Source organism: Lepus europaeus, chromosome 2 (assembly GCF_033115175.1).
Source record: "Lepus europaeus isolate LE1 chromosome 2, mLepTim1.pri, whole genome shotgun sequence".
Taxonomy (NCBI): domain Eukaryota; kingdom Metazoa; phylum Chordata; class Mammalia; order Lagomorpha; family Leporidae; genus Lepus; species Lepus europaeus.
In genome coordinates, this window is record NC_084828.1 from 89,312,152 (window position 1) to 89,330,885 (window position 18,734).

General features: G+C 38.3%; 1 protein-coding gene across 1 annotated transcript; it reads left to right on the forward strand.

Annotated features, from left to right (window-relative positions):
• The first annotated feature begins 425 nt into the window (after positions 1 to 425).
• Positions 426 to 18,207, forward strand: CLDN1 (claudin 1). Its single transcript, XM_062210171.1, has 4 exons — positions 426 to 870; positions 10,403 to 10,567; positions 13,248 to 13,332; positions 15,659 to 18,207. Exons 1-4 carry the CDS (start codon positions 648 to 650, stop codon positions 15,819 to 15,821), a joined length of 636 nt encoding a protein of 211 aa, XP_062066155.1. The 5' UTR covers positions 426 to 647; the 3' UTR covers positions 15,822 to 18,207.
• The last annotated feature ends 527 nt before the right edge of the window (positions 18,208 to 18,734 follow it).

Consider the following 18,734-nt stretch of genomic DNA (forward strand, 5'->3'; position numbering starts at 1 on the left):
AATAAGACCCAGGGGAAAAAATTAAAAAGGGAAACCGGAGAAAGCAAAACAGCGAAATGGAAGCTCTTGAGGACTCCATTTTTCCCCTCGATGAATTTTTATTGTTTGCATACTGGTACATAGTATTTTGGGGGTAACTGTCGAGTACATGAATGAACAGCCCGAGAAGCCTGCCAAGAATGAGAAGAGATTAGGAAGCAGCGGCCCAGCAGCATTCCTAGTGCCTGGTCCTCTTCAGGGGGTCTCCTCACAGCACCGATAACATTCCCTCCTGGGACTCCTGGCAGGCTCAGACACCTGCGCGCCCCGCCGCCCTCCATGTAGGCCACCGTGAAACCGCCAGGGGGCGCTGACTGGCTGCGGCCGGGAATGGAGCTGCTTTAAATTGCGGCGCCCAGCGGTTCTGCGTTTCAGTCCCCGACCCTGGGAGCAGCGACAACTTCTCGCGTTTCAACTCCAGCGACAAGCAAGACCTGGACCTGGACTCCTACCCAAAGCCTCCCCAGCGGCGGCGCAGCGAGTAGAGCTCCACGCAGTAACTTCCTCGGCTCGGCCCGGCTGCCTTTGGGAGCCCCAAGTGCACACCTGCAAACTCTCTGCCTTTTACACCTGCCAACCCAGAGCCAGCGCGGGCGCCAGAGAAAGCCATGGCCAACGCGGGTCTGCAGCTGTTGGGCTTCATCCTGGCCTTCCTGGGTTGGATCGGTTCCATCGTCAGCACCGCCCTGCCTCAGTGGAAGATTTACTCCTATGCCGGCGACAGCATCGTGACCGCCCAGGCCATCTACGAGGGGCTATGGATGTCTTGTGTGTCGCAGAGCACCGGGCAGATCCAGTGCAAAGTCTTCGACTCTTTGCTGAATCTCAACAGTGAGTGCATCCCCCAACCCATAACCTCTGCCCGGAGTCCCCAACCCCTACTGGCCATTTATTCTGTTCCGTGACAACCTTGCTGTTAGTTTTTAGTTGATCCAAGTCTTCTGATCATGTGCTGTGTCATGAGGAAGTGTAGAGTACCTTAGCTTGGGAAAAACAGACACCCAGCCTAAGCTCCAGTTTCGCCTCTGACTTGCTGGCAAAACTTTTCTCCCCTCTAGGCAGAATTTCATTCTAATTTCCCGTGAGGGTGGTTGGAAATTGGGATATTGAAGACCAGGCTTGAACTTGACAGCTTATTCTTCTTCTGGTTCTTGTAAGATTCTGCATATCTTGAGGATTGATTGGTAGGGTTCAGACATAAAAATTGTATACTTGGTAATTCTTCCAAGTGCATAAAGTTAAATAGATAATCCAAAATTATTAAATAAGACAGATTTTCAATAAATCTTTAATATGGCTTCTTAGAAAACTATTTAATTCTTTCCAAGGGAGGGGGGAGAAAGAGGAGAAAGAATCTTTCATCTGTTAATTCACTCAACAGTTAGGGCTGGACCCAGGGGAAGCCAGGAACTCAGAACTCCATCCAGGTCTTCTACATGGGTGGTAGAGACCCAAGTATTTGAACCATCATCTGCTGCCTCCCAGGGTGCACATTAGCAAAATACTGGAATTGAGAAGGGAGCCAAGACTCAAACCCAAGCACTCAGATATGAAATGCAGGTGTTCAAAGCAGCATTTTAACACCTGCCCCAAACACCCACCCTAACTTTTCACAATAAAAGTCAGATTCCCACATGATGTGTTCCATCTCAGTCAGTGTCTTCTACCACATTTGTGGTGGCATCTATCTATCTTTCTTTTCTTCCTTCTTCCTTTCTTTCCTCCTTCCTTTCTCTCTCTCTCTCTCTCTCTCTCTCTCTCTCTCTCTCTCTCTCTCTCTTTCTTTCTTTCTTCCTCTATTTATTTCTTTTTTTGTTTTAAGATACAGTAATTTCTGGAAAGTCCCTTCCAAGACTCTCTGATGAAGCTTCTAGAGATTTACTTTGGAACCTGGGTCCTCAGAAGAGGCAGAAAGTTTATTTCCAAAAGGGAAGGTTAGTGACACATTGAAAAGGATAGCAAACAAAATTGTTTTGTAACCTTCCCAAATAACATGAAGGGATGTAAAATGGGTCTTAAGGAAAATGGAGTCAAGAAGACAGAGCTGGCGAAGGCCCAGATCAGCTGGGAAAGAGAGGCGATGAGAAGAGGGGGCTCTCCACGTTCGCACCTGTGGTGTGGGAATTTCTGTGTGATAGGTGTTTGCCATTTGTCAAGCTGGAGAGAATTATGTAGAGAGGAATATTTCTAAGGATGTTCAGTATAAAGATATTGGATGACTCCCCTATTTTAGATAAAAGTTTTCAGTATCATGTCAGAAAACTGCCCCATTCTCACTTACCACCTTGAAGAAAAGCTTCCTTAGTCTTCTCCTAAATAAACAAGACTGCACCAGCCCCATTGTGTGCCCAGTGTGGGAAGCACTGGCGCTACTCATATCTACTGCGTTTGCTTTGTTCACCTCCTGGCCAGGAATGACTACTGACAGTGCATATGAAAACCCGAATAGCTATTAAATACATTCCAAATCCACTTTAGTAACTTGAACACCTGTGGAATTTGGTCAGAATGTATGATGGTTTTGAGTGTTGTCGTTGTAACTTTTCAAGGTTCTCATGTTAGAACTACTTTATAGCAAGACTAATCTAAAAGGTCAATCATTAAGGGATGCTTGTTGACCTCCTGAGTTATAATTATACCTTCTAAGTGAGTAGTCGGAAAATACTCATTAAATTTCCCCCATGAAAAAGTTAATACCTTTGAGAAATGCATTAACACACAGTTTTAGAGAATTCCTTCCTGTTTTGTTTTGTGTTAGTGCAAACAAGATTTTGCTTTTGGTTTTGATTGAAGCCATAGTTTATCCAAGGTGAGACTGAGGCCTTTCTCTCAAAACCAATTCCCAGAGGAGGGAAACTTGACTCACAGGTTCTCTCTTCTAACCTACCAATGACTCACTGGATGCCTTTGGCTGGAGCTAAGAAACTCTGTCTCTGTTTCTCCACCTGGGAAGTGATATTCACGCCCACCTGATGTAGACATCTGGGGTGATGATTCATTGGCTGGTTTTGGTATAGTTCTGTGACATATAGAGATGAAAAGAATGATCTGTGTGTCCACAAGTAATGTACCTCATAAAAAGTTGAGTTTCATAAAATGCTTTTAGATGAAAAGCTGGTCCATAGGTTTCCTGAAATTATACTTTGCTCTCTTTGCCAGTGGAAACTATTTGGCGTCTGAGAGTCTAGATGCAGGAATTTATCAAGGTTTTAGCACTAGACATATTAAAATCCCTTATTTCCCTGCTTTAACTGATGCCAATTGTAAAAATCACATGGCCTTTAGAAGGTATCTAAAGAGGTACACAATGCTTATACCATATATAATGAAGATTGTAAACAGTATAGGAAATTAGATACACCATGGCTCCTATTGGGTAGTTCTGCCAACAGTTGATGAAAATATAACTGAGAAATTCCCTGAAGAAACAAATATTACACAGTGTGTTCTGGTTTTACAATGACTGAGATGGTTTCAATTCTGTCCAGTTTGTGATGTTTGTTGACATTAATGGATCTTACAGCTGAAAGTTGTAATATCCATAGGAGTGTTTTCATGTAGTACACTTTTCTTGATTAACCTGTGTATTTTGTTTTGTTTTGATCCAAGTATTGAACTTTGGGGAAATTAGTTTCTACCAACTTGTGTTTTATTGCTTGATTGCTTCTTCTTGCTTGACTTCAATAACTAGAACTGTATGAAGATTGGGCTCCCCCGGAGGCTGCATGGTGGGAGGTGTGCAGCCAAAGAATAAGTAAGCATTTTGTAGGAATGCTGTGGGGAAGATCCAAGCACCAGACAAATGGGAGGTTAGGCTAGACTCTCTTAGTCTCATCTAACCCTGAGATTCTGTAATTTGTTTATAAGCTCCTCTGGCCTGTTTAACTTGCTCTGCATGAATCCACATGTGTGTAGGTGTGCTTAATGAGTACTGGTTGTCGTGAGATTTCCCAGCACTCTCACCATGATGTCAGGCTCAATCAGAGAGACAAAATCACTGACTTGGGCAGTCTTTGAAGCACAGACAGACAGGAGGGCAACAGGGCACCCACTCATGCTTCTCCAGACTGTGTTATGCCTGCTACACCAGGGGTAGTCAGAGGACCATTGATTCTCATATCTGTTTCAAGAATTAATTCATCTGTTGGAATGATGGAAGTTGAAACTAAAGTCAAACTTTGAGATCAGAAGTTCTCACTTTTTATCATGGTCTTGCACCAGTATCTATATGTATAAAGTGACCTCCTTGATATTCCTTGGCTCAAATTATTTCTACACATATAAAATAGACAAGGTAGAAGGAATGGTGAAATGAATCCAAGGTCCACTCATCCCTAAACAAACGTGAAAGAGGGCCTATTCTTGCTCCTGTGGATGTAGCTAAGCTAATTTCTAATGTTCCTTCCGGTGCCACCTTTCTTTACTACTAACTTCAGTGATTGAAAGGGAAAAAAGCAGTGACATAGCTCAGCTTTCCTTGATTGGAACGATGATTAAGTGTCATGGGGGTAATACAGGAGCATAATTTTAATCCTGTAGCACATTTTCTAAGAAACACACACACACACACCAGATATCAAAACTTCTCAGGATATCCTGAAAAATTGTCAGTGCGACTTATCCCAGACCAGTTTTTTAGTGTTTATGTTCTGAGGTCACAACAGCTCATGTTCCAATAAAATAGAAATACCATCAATGAGGACTGTTGTGAAACTCTAATGTTTAGTAAAAGTGAAAAATCTAATAAGTGGCAACTCTATGGAAGTACAGTTCAGTGACAGTCTGTGATGATCTCATCTAACTAGAAGGAGAAGAGAGATTTTGTGTTCTAGTCATCCAAGTTATGAAGCAACTGCTGATATAAAGAGGGACTGTTTGAGGACAGAGACATGAATGAACTCTATTTTGTTGGTGGCATAAAGCACATAGGGTAATATTATAGTAGTGAAACTTGTAAACAGCCTAAATAATGTCAGTTATTTACAGGAGGCTCTGCTGCTTATGTAGCAAGAATTTGAAGATTTAGGAAAAAAGTTCCACACGCTTGTCCATGCTTGCCTTTCTACACTTGTGTTGATTAACTTAACTACACTAGATCAGTAACGCTCAACTTATTTCTTGTCTTATAAGTAGAGATCTTTGTAAGTATTTTTTTAATTATACTTTCAGGTTGAAAATGGTGAGAACTCCTTAGGGGGTCTTTAATCTCAAGATTATTGGTCTAGCTAAGTATAATTAAAAGGTTGCCTTCTCTGTTTACTGCTGAATAATGATGAGAAACAATAGTGTAGCTTTTTGAATGTTTGCTAACCAAATTTTCCACAGACAACTTTAGTCAGTGATTATAATATTGTGGTGATATCTGATAATTTAAGGGGCCAGGAAAGGAATACTTTGCTCCTACTTCTGAGCTCCAATCAGTGTAGTTCATACTTAATGGTGCAAGCATAATACTTTGTCTCTCTGATTCAAAATATTGCATTTAATGCCTTTCAAACATCTCTTCCAACTTCTCTGAACTATCCCTTGTTCTCCCGTGGGAGTGTGGCTTCATAATGGAAACTAATATAAAAGTTTATTAAATTAAACAAAAATACACATTTGTCCTCTCTACATGAGAGAGGTATATGTGCTGCCAAAGTGAGCACATGAGTTTTTACCTTTTAATAGCCTAATTTAAGTCTGACTTCATGTGGTGAGAGTGTAGCCTCTCCAGAAAATCCAGCGAAATTTTTCTCAGTATTATTTCAAATATTGAACTAAATACAACAAATTAAGTGTTTTTACTTATTGTATCAGTTCAATGTCTAAAGGATGAAGATATGTTCTAATTTAAACTCATTGAACATAGGTTGAATACCCATGTAAGTTGCCAAGTATTCTGCTTACTGTTTTGGATGATGAAATCAATAAATATCTGGCTCAAGTCATACAGGAGCTCACAATTATATATTTTAGATCCCTAACTTAAAAGGCCTCAATTTGATTATTTTCATCCACTTCCAGCTTAAAACTGTGAAATTTAGATTTGATCTGCACATAAAATCCTCATAACTTGTAACACAGTTGTTGTTTGCTTTGACTTGTAATTTATCTTTTTAAAATATTTATTTATTTATTTGAAAGTCAGAGTTACAAAGAGAGAGGAGAGGCAGAGAGAGAGAGGAGTCTTCCATCTGCTAGTTCACTCCCCAATTGGCCACAGTGGGTGGATCTGTGCCAACCAAAGCCAGGAGCCAGGAGCTTCCTTTGGGTCTTCACACACAGGTGCAGGGGCCCAAGGACTTGGGCCATCTTCTACTGCTTTCCCAGGCCAAAGCAGATAGTTGGATCATAAATGGAGTAGCCAGGACTTGAATAGGCACCCATATGGGATGCCATCACTGCAGGCAGTGGCTTTACCTGCTATGCCACAGCGTGGGCCCCTTGACTTGTAATTCATTATCCCCCATGACTGGCTAGTGAGTTTTCATGTTGTTCTGAATCTGAGCTTCCTGCATGCAGACATATGTGTTATTATCTTTATGTTTTCCCGACATTCCATTATAGTTAAGAATTTATCAAAATGTCTCCAATAAAGCAAGGTGAGATGTTGTGTTTGGTGTCAATCTAATATTGTAGAACAAAGAAATTTCCTAAGTCAATCATTGCCAGGATGTCAATGAAAAATATTGCTTTGCAAAACAGCATTCTTATACTACTGCTTTATCCCATTGTTAAAATGAAACATGATTCCTTTGCTCTCTGTGGTTCATGTGATTCTTAAGTACTTATTACTATTTTCTTCATTATTTTGTATATTGTGTAAATAATGCATGATTCTATTAGGAAAAGAAGCATAGTGGGATTATTATGAAACAGAATGTGTGTCCCTTATCCTTAGAAACTGTGTAAAATAAGTTGCAAAATGGATATGATATGAAACAAATGTATTTTCTTTGAGAACGTAAAGGAAAAAATGTTGGAGATTAAAAATGATGATATTAGATCATTCTAGGTGGGGCATGTGAAGCCTGGGCATGTGAAGCCTATACGTGTATGCTCATGGCCTGGGAGAGCAGTGGTTTTACAGAGGATTGACTTGTGAATTTGAAGCCCAGCAGATTCCTCATGCAGAGTGCCCTGTGATAAGTACTCAGACCGGCTGGACTAGTGGCCTGCTGTTCTTACTTGAAGGACAGATTGGTCTGATTATTATAAAAACTGGGTCAAGTTTGGGGCCTTGTACACAATAAAAAACTTGGACAAAGATGAGAGAAAACATTAAACGTCATTAATAGAAGGTTGGAAAACTGAATGTTTATGAGAAAACAAGGTGGAGATGGCTGAGAGACATAGGAAGCTCTCCATATTTGAAGGGCTGTCATAAGAATAGTGTTTTCCAATTGCGTGGTTCTCCATACTGGGGGTAAAATGTCACCATTTGCTTAAGACCCTGCATGACTTCTGATTATACTTAGAATAAACTTCCTGCCACTTACCCTTCCTTGCAAAAGTTTGCATAATACATGCCTTCTCTCCACCTTATTAAATCTCATTTCACTTCTCATATCCTATCATCCTCCAGAAGGGTTATAAGCTCTCCCTACCCAGAATTTAAGGAATATCTTAGGACATGGGACTTTTAGTTTTAAAGCTAGAATGATCTCAGGCAAAGTGGAACCATGGTCATCATCTCCAGACCCAAGGATCTGTTACTGTGTTACTGTGTTACTTCTCCTCTTTCAGCATTTCTTAGCTTAAAATGATTTCCTTTTCTAAGTGCAATCTTGGGACCTAATCTTGAATCTGTGTTGTATATAGAAGTTTAGTACTTTGTTTTAAAATTGTCAGCTAAGTCATGGTTGTCTTTGCAAAAACTGGTAATGAATGGAAAGGAAGGACACAGCTTCACCATGGGATCCTTGGTACTTTCCTCTTCATACCACAGTATGGTTTGTGATTCCAAAGAAAATGATTTATAATAATCTGGTGAAAATTTCAGTTCTTGGTTTATCTGTGGTACATGGGACTTGTATTTTGACCCAGCAGTTCCTCTACCTGGAATCACAAGGTAAGTGTGTGGGTGATGTGCATGGACACCTACAGATTCTTATGAAGAGTTAGAAATGTGAGGGGAGATGGCAGTGACCTTTTTGTTTTTAAGGAAATTAAATTAAATTTATTTTGGTTTCTGAACTGTATCTCAAATACTGTAAAAATACTTTGTGTACTTCTTAGAAAAATTACTATGGTTTAATCACAGATTGGCTATAGGAAGGATGAAAATATCAATGAAGTAACTTTTAATATTTTTAGAAACTTTTAGTTTTAATTCTGATTGATAACCTAAGTTATTTTTTTAATAAGATTTTATTTTATTTATTTGAGGGGTAGAGTTACAGACAGTGGGAGGGAGAGACAGAGAGAAAGGTCTTCCTTCCATTGGTTCACTCCCCAAATGGCCACCATGGCCGGAGCTGTGCCTATCCGAAGCCAGGAGCTGGAAGCTTCTTCCTGGTCTCCCATGCAGGTGCAAGAGCCCAAGCACCTGGGCTATCTTCTACTGCCCTCCCAGGCCATAGCAGAGAGCTAGTTTGGAAGAGGGGCAGCTGGGACCAGAACCGGTGCCCATATGGGATGCCAGCTCCGCAGGTGGAGGATTAACCTATTGCGCCACGGCACCGGCCCAAGTGACCTAAATTCTTATTCCTGAAGATATTAAGACTGAATAAGGGGGCCAGCGCTGTGGCGCAGGAGGTTAAAGCCCTGGCCTGAAGCTCCGGCATCCCATATGGGCACTGTTCGAGTCCTGGCTGCTCCTCTTCTGATCCAGCTCTCTGCTGTGGCCTGGGATAGCAGTAGAAGATGGCCCAAGTCCTTGGGCCCCTGCACCCACGTGGGGGACCCAGGAGAAGCTCCTGGATCCTGGCTTTGGATCGACATAGCTCCGGCCATTGCGGTCATCTGGGGAGTGAACCAGTGGATGAAAGAGCTCCCTCTCTGTCTCTTCATCTCTCTGTAACTGTCTTTCAAATAAATAAAATAAATCTTTTTAAAAAAATACTGAATAAGATATCAAGTCTGCATTAGCTATGGTGACACAAAACCTTTCCATCCTCCCAGTCACTGTTGACAAAGAAGGAGTCAGTCATTCTAATCCCCTGAAGAAACATATCATCATGCATATTTCACCTGGCAGAAATGTGGCTCCACAGAATACCACGTGGCTCCTACCAACACAGCATAACTGTTCAAATGTAGATAATATGCATGTAAGCAAAAATTCATGTCACTTATTAATTCTATTGATGAGTGAATGATTTTTTGATTAAAGGAGGAAATACATCTAACATTTAAACAGTCTTCTAACTAGCACAGCTTAACCTCATGTTTCAATGCCTGTGGCCATATGTTTCAATCATGGTGCCACAATTTGACTCATTATGAAATATGCTGGCATAATCTCAAATGTGACCCTGTCAATTTGATTATGAATTTGAACACCAAAGACAATAACAGGAAATTAGAGAAATTAGTGGACTCCTGAGAATTGCTATGATATGTGTGCCATCTTCTATATGGAAATTTAAATTATTTTTAAGACTAACCATGCTCTGAATATGAATCTACTGCTATGTTCCAATTTAATTTTCATTGGCTATCTGTTTTCCAAAAATGGCTTTCATATTTCTTTCCACAAGTGACTGATGACACAAATGTTGCTCATCCAGTCATCATAATCTACAAAAAATTCACTTGTCTGCCATATTCACCCTGTCTTTTTGAAGCTTGATAATTAAGACATAAAACTAATGACTAATACCAAAGATGTATTGCAAACTATCTTAACTATAAATGGTTAACAATTAGAATAATGTATATGTTTGTTATTTCAGAATTTAAATATCCATTAGTAATGATTAAATGTATATTACTTGAGCTAAATAATTCTATTGTATCATTAACTACCTTCTCAGTTGATTTTAAATTTAATGTTGAAAACATTAATTGTTGGAATTGGTGGACTTCATTTGTTATCTAGCCCAGGTGCTTGTGTTTCTGGAGAATATCCTGTGTTGGTTACCATCAGGAAAATTACTAGGACTGGGGTCTCTTGACTGTTAAAATCCAAAATTAGACTTTTTCTTCTATACAGAAGTTTACTCTGGCATAATATGAGGATGTAATCATGGAAGTTAATGGAGGGAGAGTATCTATGGCTTTGACCAAGATATGATTAAAATGACTAGTTTTTCAGGTTATCAAAAAGCAGATTCAGGTTCCTTTCTTCCATTAAATATTGAAATGTGATTGGGCCTCAATCACTCTTCTGTTATAGGTCTAAGTATATTTTAACATGTTCTAAAATGTTTTCTACTAGGTACTTTGCAGGCAACCCGTGCCTTGATGGTGATTGGCATCCTGCTGGGACTGATAGCGATCTTTGTGGCCACTGTTGGAATGAAGTTTATGAAGTGCATGGAAGATGATGAGGAGCAAAAGATGCGGATGGCTGTCATTGGGGGTGTGATATTTCTTATTTCAGGTAAGAGAGGCCTACCTCCCCTTTCACCTTACTGATCTGTCTGTGGTTTGTCTTAAAATTAAATTCTCATTTTCCTTAGACTATGTTGAATTCATTACACTTGGATTTATTTCAATATTTTTAAAATCTAAAATCCAGTCAACTGTTATGTGCTCAAGGAAGAACCGAAGAAAATGGAGATGCTCACAGCAGTAAAGTCTGTTCATTGAGGTTTCAACTATCAGTGGTTTGTTAGAATCAGCTTCCCTAGATGAATAGAGATGCTTGCTGATTAACAAACCCTGAGGAGCATTTCTATGAAATTCAAAAATATTCTATAATGTTCCAAAGAAACTGTGAGAAGGAGATGGGGATTAGTTAATGAAAATATAAAGTATTTGTAAATTATACATGTCTGTGAGTGACAGATGGAACTGGGATTGTTGAAGAAAACTTAGGGTAGCATTCCAAGTGGGCAGACCCAATTTCAGAATAAACAGGATGTGCCCAGGGATCACCGAGGAAAAGGCTAGTTGGAGGGGAGGTGGAATGTTGAAATGGTAGGGAATCAGATTTAATGAACTGGAAAAGAAAGCAGCACTGAAACACATCAAGAAAACATTGATAAAACAATGAGGTTGTATTTCTCATGGAAAATAAATATGTACATGTTTTTATTTTAAGTGTTGATTGATAAGCTTGATTATGTGTCATTTGGGAAAATAAGAGCCAAAAATGGACAACACAATTTCAAAATTCTATAATATGTCTTATTTTAAATATTATAGGTTGTGAGAGGATATCACAAAGTTAGTGGAAAATGGAATTAAATTCATATTTCCATCAACATTTTTGAGATTCTCATAAATATATACATATATAGATCGCATATAGAATATAGGACTAGGAATAGACTACCACATGTACTATTTATTATAATATATAATTAATAATATAAATATAATATAGTATATTAATATATTATTTATATTATGTAAATAATAGATATATTATATAAGTAATATATAATATAAATATAATGGATGACACTGTTATATTTAATATGTTTAATATATATTTAATATATGTACATTATTTACATGCTGTACATATATTATATCTAATATATATTAGTTTATTGTTTTTGAAAATGGCACCAGTGATATAAATTCACTACTAGGAAAAACTAGAATTGACCTTTCTCTTATTATTTATTTATTTATTCTGACAGAAGACTTGTAGGGTCATTTGCTCTAGGATTGCATTAGGTTCTAACCATGAAGGTTAATGAAGGTAGTGTCCAGCTTTAGTAAAGATGTGGTTAAAGTGTCCAGTTGTTCATTTTATCCAAAGACAAATGAGCTTCCATTTGAAAAAGCATGATTAGCATTTTTCCCAACAATGTAATTTTATATCAAAGTCTATTAATAAATTGACTGTATTGAACTCTTCCTTTATTTGCCTTCTTGCAAGTCCAACCAATAACTTTGTCATTTCCAGTTCAGTCTCAGAAACAACTTTGAAAGTAAGGGTCGTAAGTTTGAGACTTCATGTGGTCTATTTGAGTAGCTTAAGGCAGTAGTACTTTCTGTAAAGTAGAGGCAATTATGTTGCATCACTTTTTTGGAGAGAAGAGGGAGTGCACAGAAACATTAAATCTGTCTCTATTGATGAATTCTTAGAGTTACTATAAAAGAAGTACTTTTGTATTTTAATTTATATTTTAAATGGACAAAACTGTACATATTAACTTTGTACAACATACTATGAGCTATATTTATATATACAGAATGACAAAATCGAACTAATTAACATACACATTATCTCAGATAATTATTGTTTTTGGAGTGAGGGCACTACATACATTCTCAGAATTTTCAGAAATGTAGTAACTGTAGTTGCCTTCTTGAGCAATACATATCATGATCTTATACCCATTAAAACTAAAATTGTGCATCTTTTGACAATTATTTCCTTTGGATAAGAACATCTTGGGAATTTTATATTTCCAATAAATGATGGAATGAATTATTTGACTAAGTGATTTCTCTTGTGCTCTGGTATGTAAAACAAATGGGAAATTGAAACTGTGTTGTATAAATTGATCTAATGTGGCACCTTCAGCAAATCTCAAAGCAATAGCTATACCAGATGTTGGCTTGACAGTTGAAACCATGGGGATATAGGTGCTCTCGTCCATTCCAAGACAGATCCTATTCTCCTTACCAGCTACTTGTTTTCCTTTGATACTACAGAAATGTCACTTTTGAGTTTGATCAGGAAGAGTGTAAAAAGTTATTCATCTTATGCTTTGCAAGCACCTATATCATAATAAGAACAATTAGTTCATCAGAATTGGTTTATCACACTAATGTTTCTTTCAAGAAGATTTTGAACAATATAGACCTGCTGAGCTTTTTCCCAAAAAAGCATTTCTTGCTCCAGTGACCTTGAACTATAAATGAAAAAGAAGTCATGCATAGGATAAACTATGTCTAACTCCAATTTAGATATTTGTATGTCTTAAGAGAATACTTGGAATAAATCATAGCTGAATCTTCAATGCCCCAAGTACCAAAATAAAAATGACAGCACTATCGATGACATTTTATTCTTATGAATGTTAATAGGCTTAATTGACTATATACTTATGACCAGTGTTGCATAGTGACTAATTGTTTTTTGTTTTCAATTTCTGTAGGTCTGGCTACTTTAGTTGCCACAGCGTGGTATGGCAATAGAATTGTTCAAGAATTCTATGACCCTATGACCCCTGTCAATTCAAGGTAATGCTATTCAAGCATCAGAGTTTATTCTCTGAGAAAATACCCTTTTTATATTCTGCAGAGTCTTGCTGGTACCCTAGTTTCTCATATTTGCTTTCAAGAATTTTATGTCAAACTTGGTCGGCGCCGTGGCTTAACAGGCTAATCCTCCGCCTTGCGGTGCCAGCACACCGGGTTCTAGTCCCGGTTGGGACACCGGATTCTATCCCGGTTGCCCCTCTTCCAGGCCAGCTCTCTGCTATGGCCCGGGAAGGCAGTGGAGGATGGCCCAAGTGCTTGGGCCCTGCACCCCATGGGAGACCAGGAAAAGCACCTGGCTCCTGGCTTCGGATCAGCGAGATGCGCCGACCATGGCGGCCATTGGAGGGTGAACCAATGGCAAAAAGGAAGACCTTTCTCTCTGTCTCTCTCTCACTATCCACTCTGCCTGTCAAAAAAAAAAAAAAAAAAAAAAGAATTTTATGTCAAACTTGCAAACAACTTAAGTGACCTGTGACTCACATTAAAAATGAGTTTGATAATTACTTTAACAGCCTGTACTGACAAAATGCCCTTTAAAGTAGAAAAACTTCAGGCTCTATACTTTCCCTATACTTATTTTATATTAATAAAGATATGGGTATATTTGAAATTTCATTTTAAAGTATACTCCCCCATTTACAACACCTAATCTATTATTTGTAACTAATGTAGTTTATAACTGATTGAAAATATAGTATGCTACTGTAGAATTTCATGAATAACATTTGTTTCTAAGTTATATTCTACATATAAAATGATGATGCATTGTTTTTCAATGTATTAAGATGCCATTTTGAAATTTTATGTTGCACTACAACTGTGAAGTTGACTTTACAAAGGTCATCTTTCTTAACGTTGCAAGTTGTGCAAGTTAAAGATCTGATTATTGGCTCTCATGTAACTACATTCTTTGATCAGTGACAAAGCTCTTCATCTCACCATCTTCACGTCTTTAAAGCTTAATAACTATATTCAGAGTTGGGCTGTTGAGATGTAATTATTGTTTGTGTGTGCTACGATGAATGAATGAAAAATCTCTCAGTGTTTGGAGAGATAAGATGTGCTTCTTTTTATATAAACACTCACATATTGAACACATACTGCAATGATTGTATTGGAACCTGTCCCATAAGATTTATGATGTAGCACAGAAACTGCTGGAGGTCAATAGGCTAAAATTTTACCAGACTAATAATTCCAGAAATGCACATGAAAGGACTTTATAAATTGCTATGGATGTGAACTTGTTATTTACCTTATCACAAGTGATCCTGAAAGCAGCCCAGGAAGGTAGGATTATCCTGTTTTGAGAGAAAAAGAAACTGGGGCTCAAAGGTGAAGTTGCCATCCCAGATTTGCAGCAATTGAGAGTTGGCATTAGAATTCAAGCCAGGTCCTTTAAACTTTCAGATCCATCTCTTTTTGACACTCTGGTCACAATCAATAAAATCTCAGCACCCCAAGAATCTAGTTTAATACATCCACATGGATCAACAAGCCAGGGTTGTCCATGGGCTGCTCAGAAGTACTTACAAAACCACAAATTTTGTATTTCAGTTTATACAGATGCCTAGAATCAACTAGTAAAAACTCTAATATTCTCCACCGTACTTTAGCATTTTCTTGGTGGAATCTGATTACTACTGGGTGATCTCTTGGCTTGTTAATCTTAGGCCTAGGAAACATGGTCCAAAGGTCGGCGCCGTGGCTTAACAGGCTAATCCTCCGCCTTGCGGTGCCAGCACACCGGGTTCTAGTCCCAGTTGGGGTGCCAGATTCTATCCCAATTGCCCCTCTTCCAGGCCAGCTCTCTGCTATGGCCCGGGAAGGCAGTGGAGGATGGCCCAAGTGCTCGGGCCCTGCACCCGCATGGGAGACCAGGAGAAGCACCTGGCTCCTGGCTTTGGATCAGCGAGATGCGCCATCCGCAGCAGCCATTGGAGGGTGAACCAAGGACAAAAAGGAAGACCTTTCTCTCTGTCTCTCTCTCTCACTATCCACTCTGCCTGTCAAAAAAAAAAAAAAATGGTCCAAAATCCACTTCTGATAGCAGCATGCTTTACATGTCTCCTACACATGGAGAAGTCTTTGCAAATATTTTTGTACTATCCTGGCGTTGCCTGATCTGTTATTGCAAATTGTCAATACTTGCAAAGTAAACATCCTTGTGGTATGTGTTTACAAACCGTAAAGCAGTTCCCCAAGGGACCATGGAGGTTTATTTTCAGTGGAACAAATATTATAATATTGACGTTACAAAAGTTGTCAATGACTGACTAACAAATACATTGTCTTTTCTTTTTAGGTATGAATTCGGCCAGGCTCTTTTCACTGGCTGGGCTGCTGCTTCTCTCTGCCTTCTGGGAGGTGCCCTACTTTGCTGTTCTTGTCCTCGAAAAACCACCTCTTACCCAACACCAAGGCCCTATCCAAAACCTACACCTTCTAGTGGGAAAGACTACGTGTGACAAGTGAATGGAGTTATCTTGTTAGAACGTAAAATGGACATTGAAATACCATCATTGACATTAACATTAACTGAGACTTTTGATTATTATAATACGAACTGTGGTATTAGAAAAAATATTTTTAAGGCTGCCCATTGCTAGAAATGGCTTAATCTTTCCGCAGTACTGGAAGAAAACCCTTCCATTTGTATTACTGCTTCTCACTGAGTAATCAAACTCAAATGGGGAGTACTCCATAGATATATATAGATATGTATATATACATGTTTTTCTATTAAAAAGACAGTAAAAAGATCTTATCTTCATTATATAGGCACTAGCATACTAAAAATCTCTAGAAAAATACATTTAATTATATGTTGATTAAATAAGAATGTTATTGCTATACTTCCCTTATTTCTCTCTATATACGTATAGAAGAGGTCAGATATCATCCCTTCTTCATCAGTTTTTAGTTTCTTTGTCGTAAGACCTTACCCACTTTACTAAGTATTATTCTTTGAGTTCTTCATGTGTTGCATATAATTATTTTAATTTGTTACCTCTATCTTATAGTACTTATTCGTCAAGTCCTTATTTGTTTCTATTATATTGATCCCTAACTCCAGAATCTGATAATGCATTTCATAGCCTACATTTTTGTGCCTAACGCCAGTAACAATCTCTTCCATATCAGCATGTTGGGGGAAAAAATCTTTCTGCATAGGGATGACATATTCCTGTTGGCCTCCCCACACAAACCCTGTACTCTGACCCATTGCACACTTATCTGCTTTGAAAATATTTGTCCCCTTTTGTAGCTTTATGCCACTCACCCAAGTGTTGTAACAATTTTATTGATTAAATTTTATGCTGCTTGTTCATGGTTATATATCCCTGAAAATGCATTTTTCTTCGTCCCTTCTCAACTGTCTTGTTTTCCCATAAGTAATTATTATACAGTTTAACACACTTCTCAGAGAGGTGTGGTCTGTTTATCTGAACAAACTGCTAGATTTTATGTAGTGATTATCTGGTGACAAATATTCTCTCCATAGCTATGAGCAAGTCATGCAATCTTTCTAACTCTTTCCCCATCTGCCAAATTGATATAATTATACTTAACCAGCTGGTAGAAGTAATGTAAGTATTAATTAGTTGATATTTTTCTCATTCCTTGAACGTGAAATATGCCTAAGTAGTATTTTTATTTGTTCAATTGGCTATTTAGAAGTCACTAAGCAAAATCAGACACACATCGTCATTCATTCAGTATTTTTTCCTTTTCCATCAGTCCATTTCCTTTCTTTCAGCTGTGTCTGGTGTGTTGTTGGTGCTCCATTCCATTTTAACAACTCGTTTTAGTTTTCCAGTCTGTTTCTAAATGGAGTTTCACTTGAGGAAGATGATATAATGGAAAAGGTGTTGGCTTTGGGATCTGGAGATTTGGTTTTAAATCTCGGTGCTATCAATTACTGTCTGAGTTTGGGCAGGGCATTTGGCTGCCCTAGATTTATTGCTTCATCTGTAAAAAGGAATTCCTAGTTTCTGACCTGCCTACCTCACAGGATTGTGGTAGGGTTCCAGTGAAACGATATACATGTAAATGTGGTTTTGCAAGATGAAAGTGCTATACTAGGGGAAAGAATTAAGGAATTGAAGTACATAAGTTGTGGGGTTACTTTTCAAATGTCTGAAGAGCAAAACGTTCATAAATGGATTTCTTGCCTTAACCAGTCTCTGAAGTGACGAGACATTAAAGTGAATTCAGCTCACTGAAAATGAAAAGAATTCTAAGGAAGTTCTGTTGTCTTCAGTCAGTATGACCTGATGCCTTCTGTGGCAAAGCAGACACGGTGGGGGAAGGAAAAGCCTGACAGTTTGCAAAATGAAGATTATTTGAGATTTTTTGAATTATAATAACTTGTAAGGGGATATAAGGGCTATCAATTGATTGCTGTCTTTGGAGCTTTGGCTATTAGCTGGCAGCTAACACTGCTAGTTTTTTAGTCAGGAAATTGTACTTTATGATGAAACCGCATGGGAAAGCTCTTCAAAGGACTATTTTTATGAGGATTTAGACCCAGTAAATTTGAATATAGTTTCTAAACTTGACAATCTATGGTTCTAGAAATTATACCAGCCTTTGCTACATATAAACATTATAATGAATGTGGGTGTAAATATATGTGGATAACCAATTGCTAAATTCTACAGAGAAATCTGTATTCCAAAATGATCCAATAGAATTGTTACACCAGAATTTATCCAATTTTGATGTTTTTCTACTCTGCTTCCCTACTTGGAAACTGACCAATAGATATTTGGGGGTTTTATAAAAGGTATTTGTACAAAACTTTACTCTTTTTTCAATAAATTGTTGTTTTATAATAAAAAAGACCACTGATTTGTTTTTAATCATTTCTTTCACAATTGTCAACTTAGAAGGGGAGGTGGCATGAGATAGCAAACTGCATGTTCCAAGGAAAAAGCTATCACTGCTCTGGGCAATCTACCAAATACATTCTTGAATGACTCCACCCACTAGAGTGCCCCATTCCAGACTGAGTTCCTTCCTCATCAGGATGGTGATTGAAGAGGATGCCAGGAGACATTGCTCAACTTTTCTCATCCATGAAAAGGGGACATGCAACAGTGAATGATTAAATAATAAGATATGAAAGTATTCTGTCAACTGAAAGCACTAGGCAAACTTAAGTTGCAGTCTTCCACACAAAGGTGGAAGAATGAAAGGTAGCAGGCTAAAAATTCCTTATTATTGTTGTGCTTGTTATTATCAAAACTGCCTCTTGGGAAAGCAAGTGATGAAACTCATTTCCTAATTATCTTATTGTATCTATAACTGATAATACCTGAAGTGTGACCTCTCCCTGGGTAGTTGCTGAATTCATGACACCAGGCTTGTAAACAAAG

Excerpts from the sequence above, each read along its gene's own strand:
- CLDN1 (XM_062210171.1), top strand. The coding sequence starts at position 648 with ATGGCCAACGCGGGTCTGCAGCTGTTGGGCTTCATCCTGGCCTTCCTG. Across the intron at positions 10,568-13,247 it reads TGTGATATTTCTTATTTCAG|GTCTGGCTACTTTAGTTGCC; the intron begins GTAAGAGAGGCC and ends CAATTTCTGTAG. Across the intron at positions 13,333-15,658 it reads ATGACCCCTGTCAATTCAAG|GTATGAATTCGGCCAGGCTC; the intron begins GTAATGCTATTC and ends TTTTCTTTTTAG.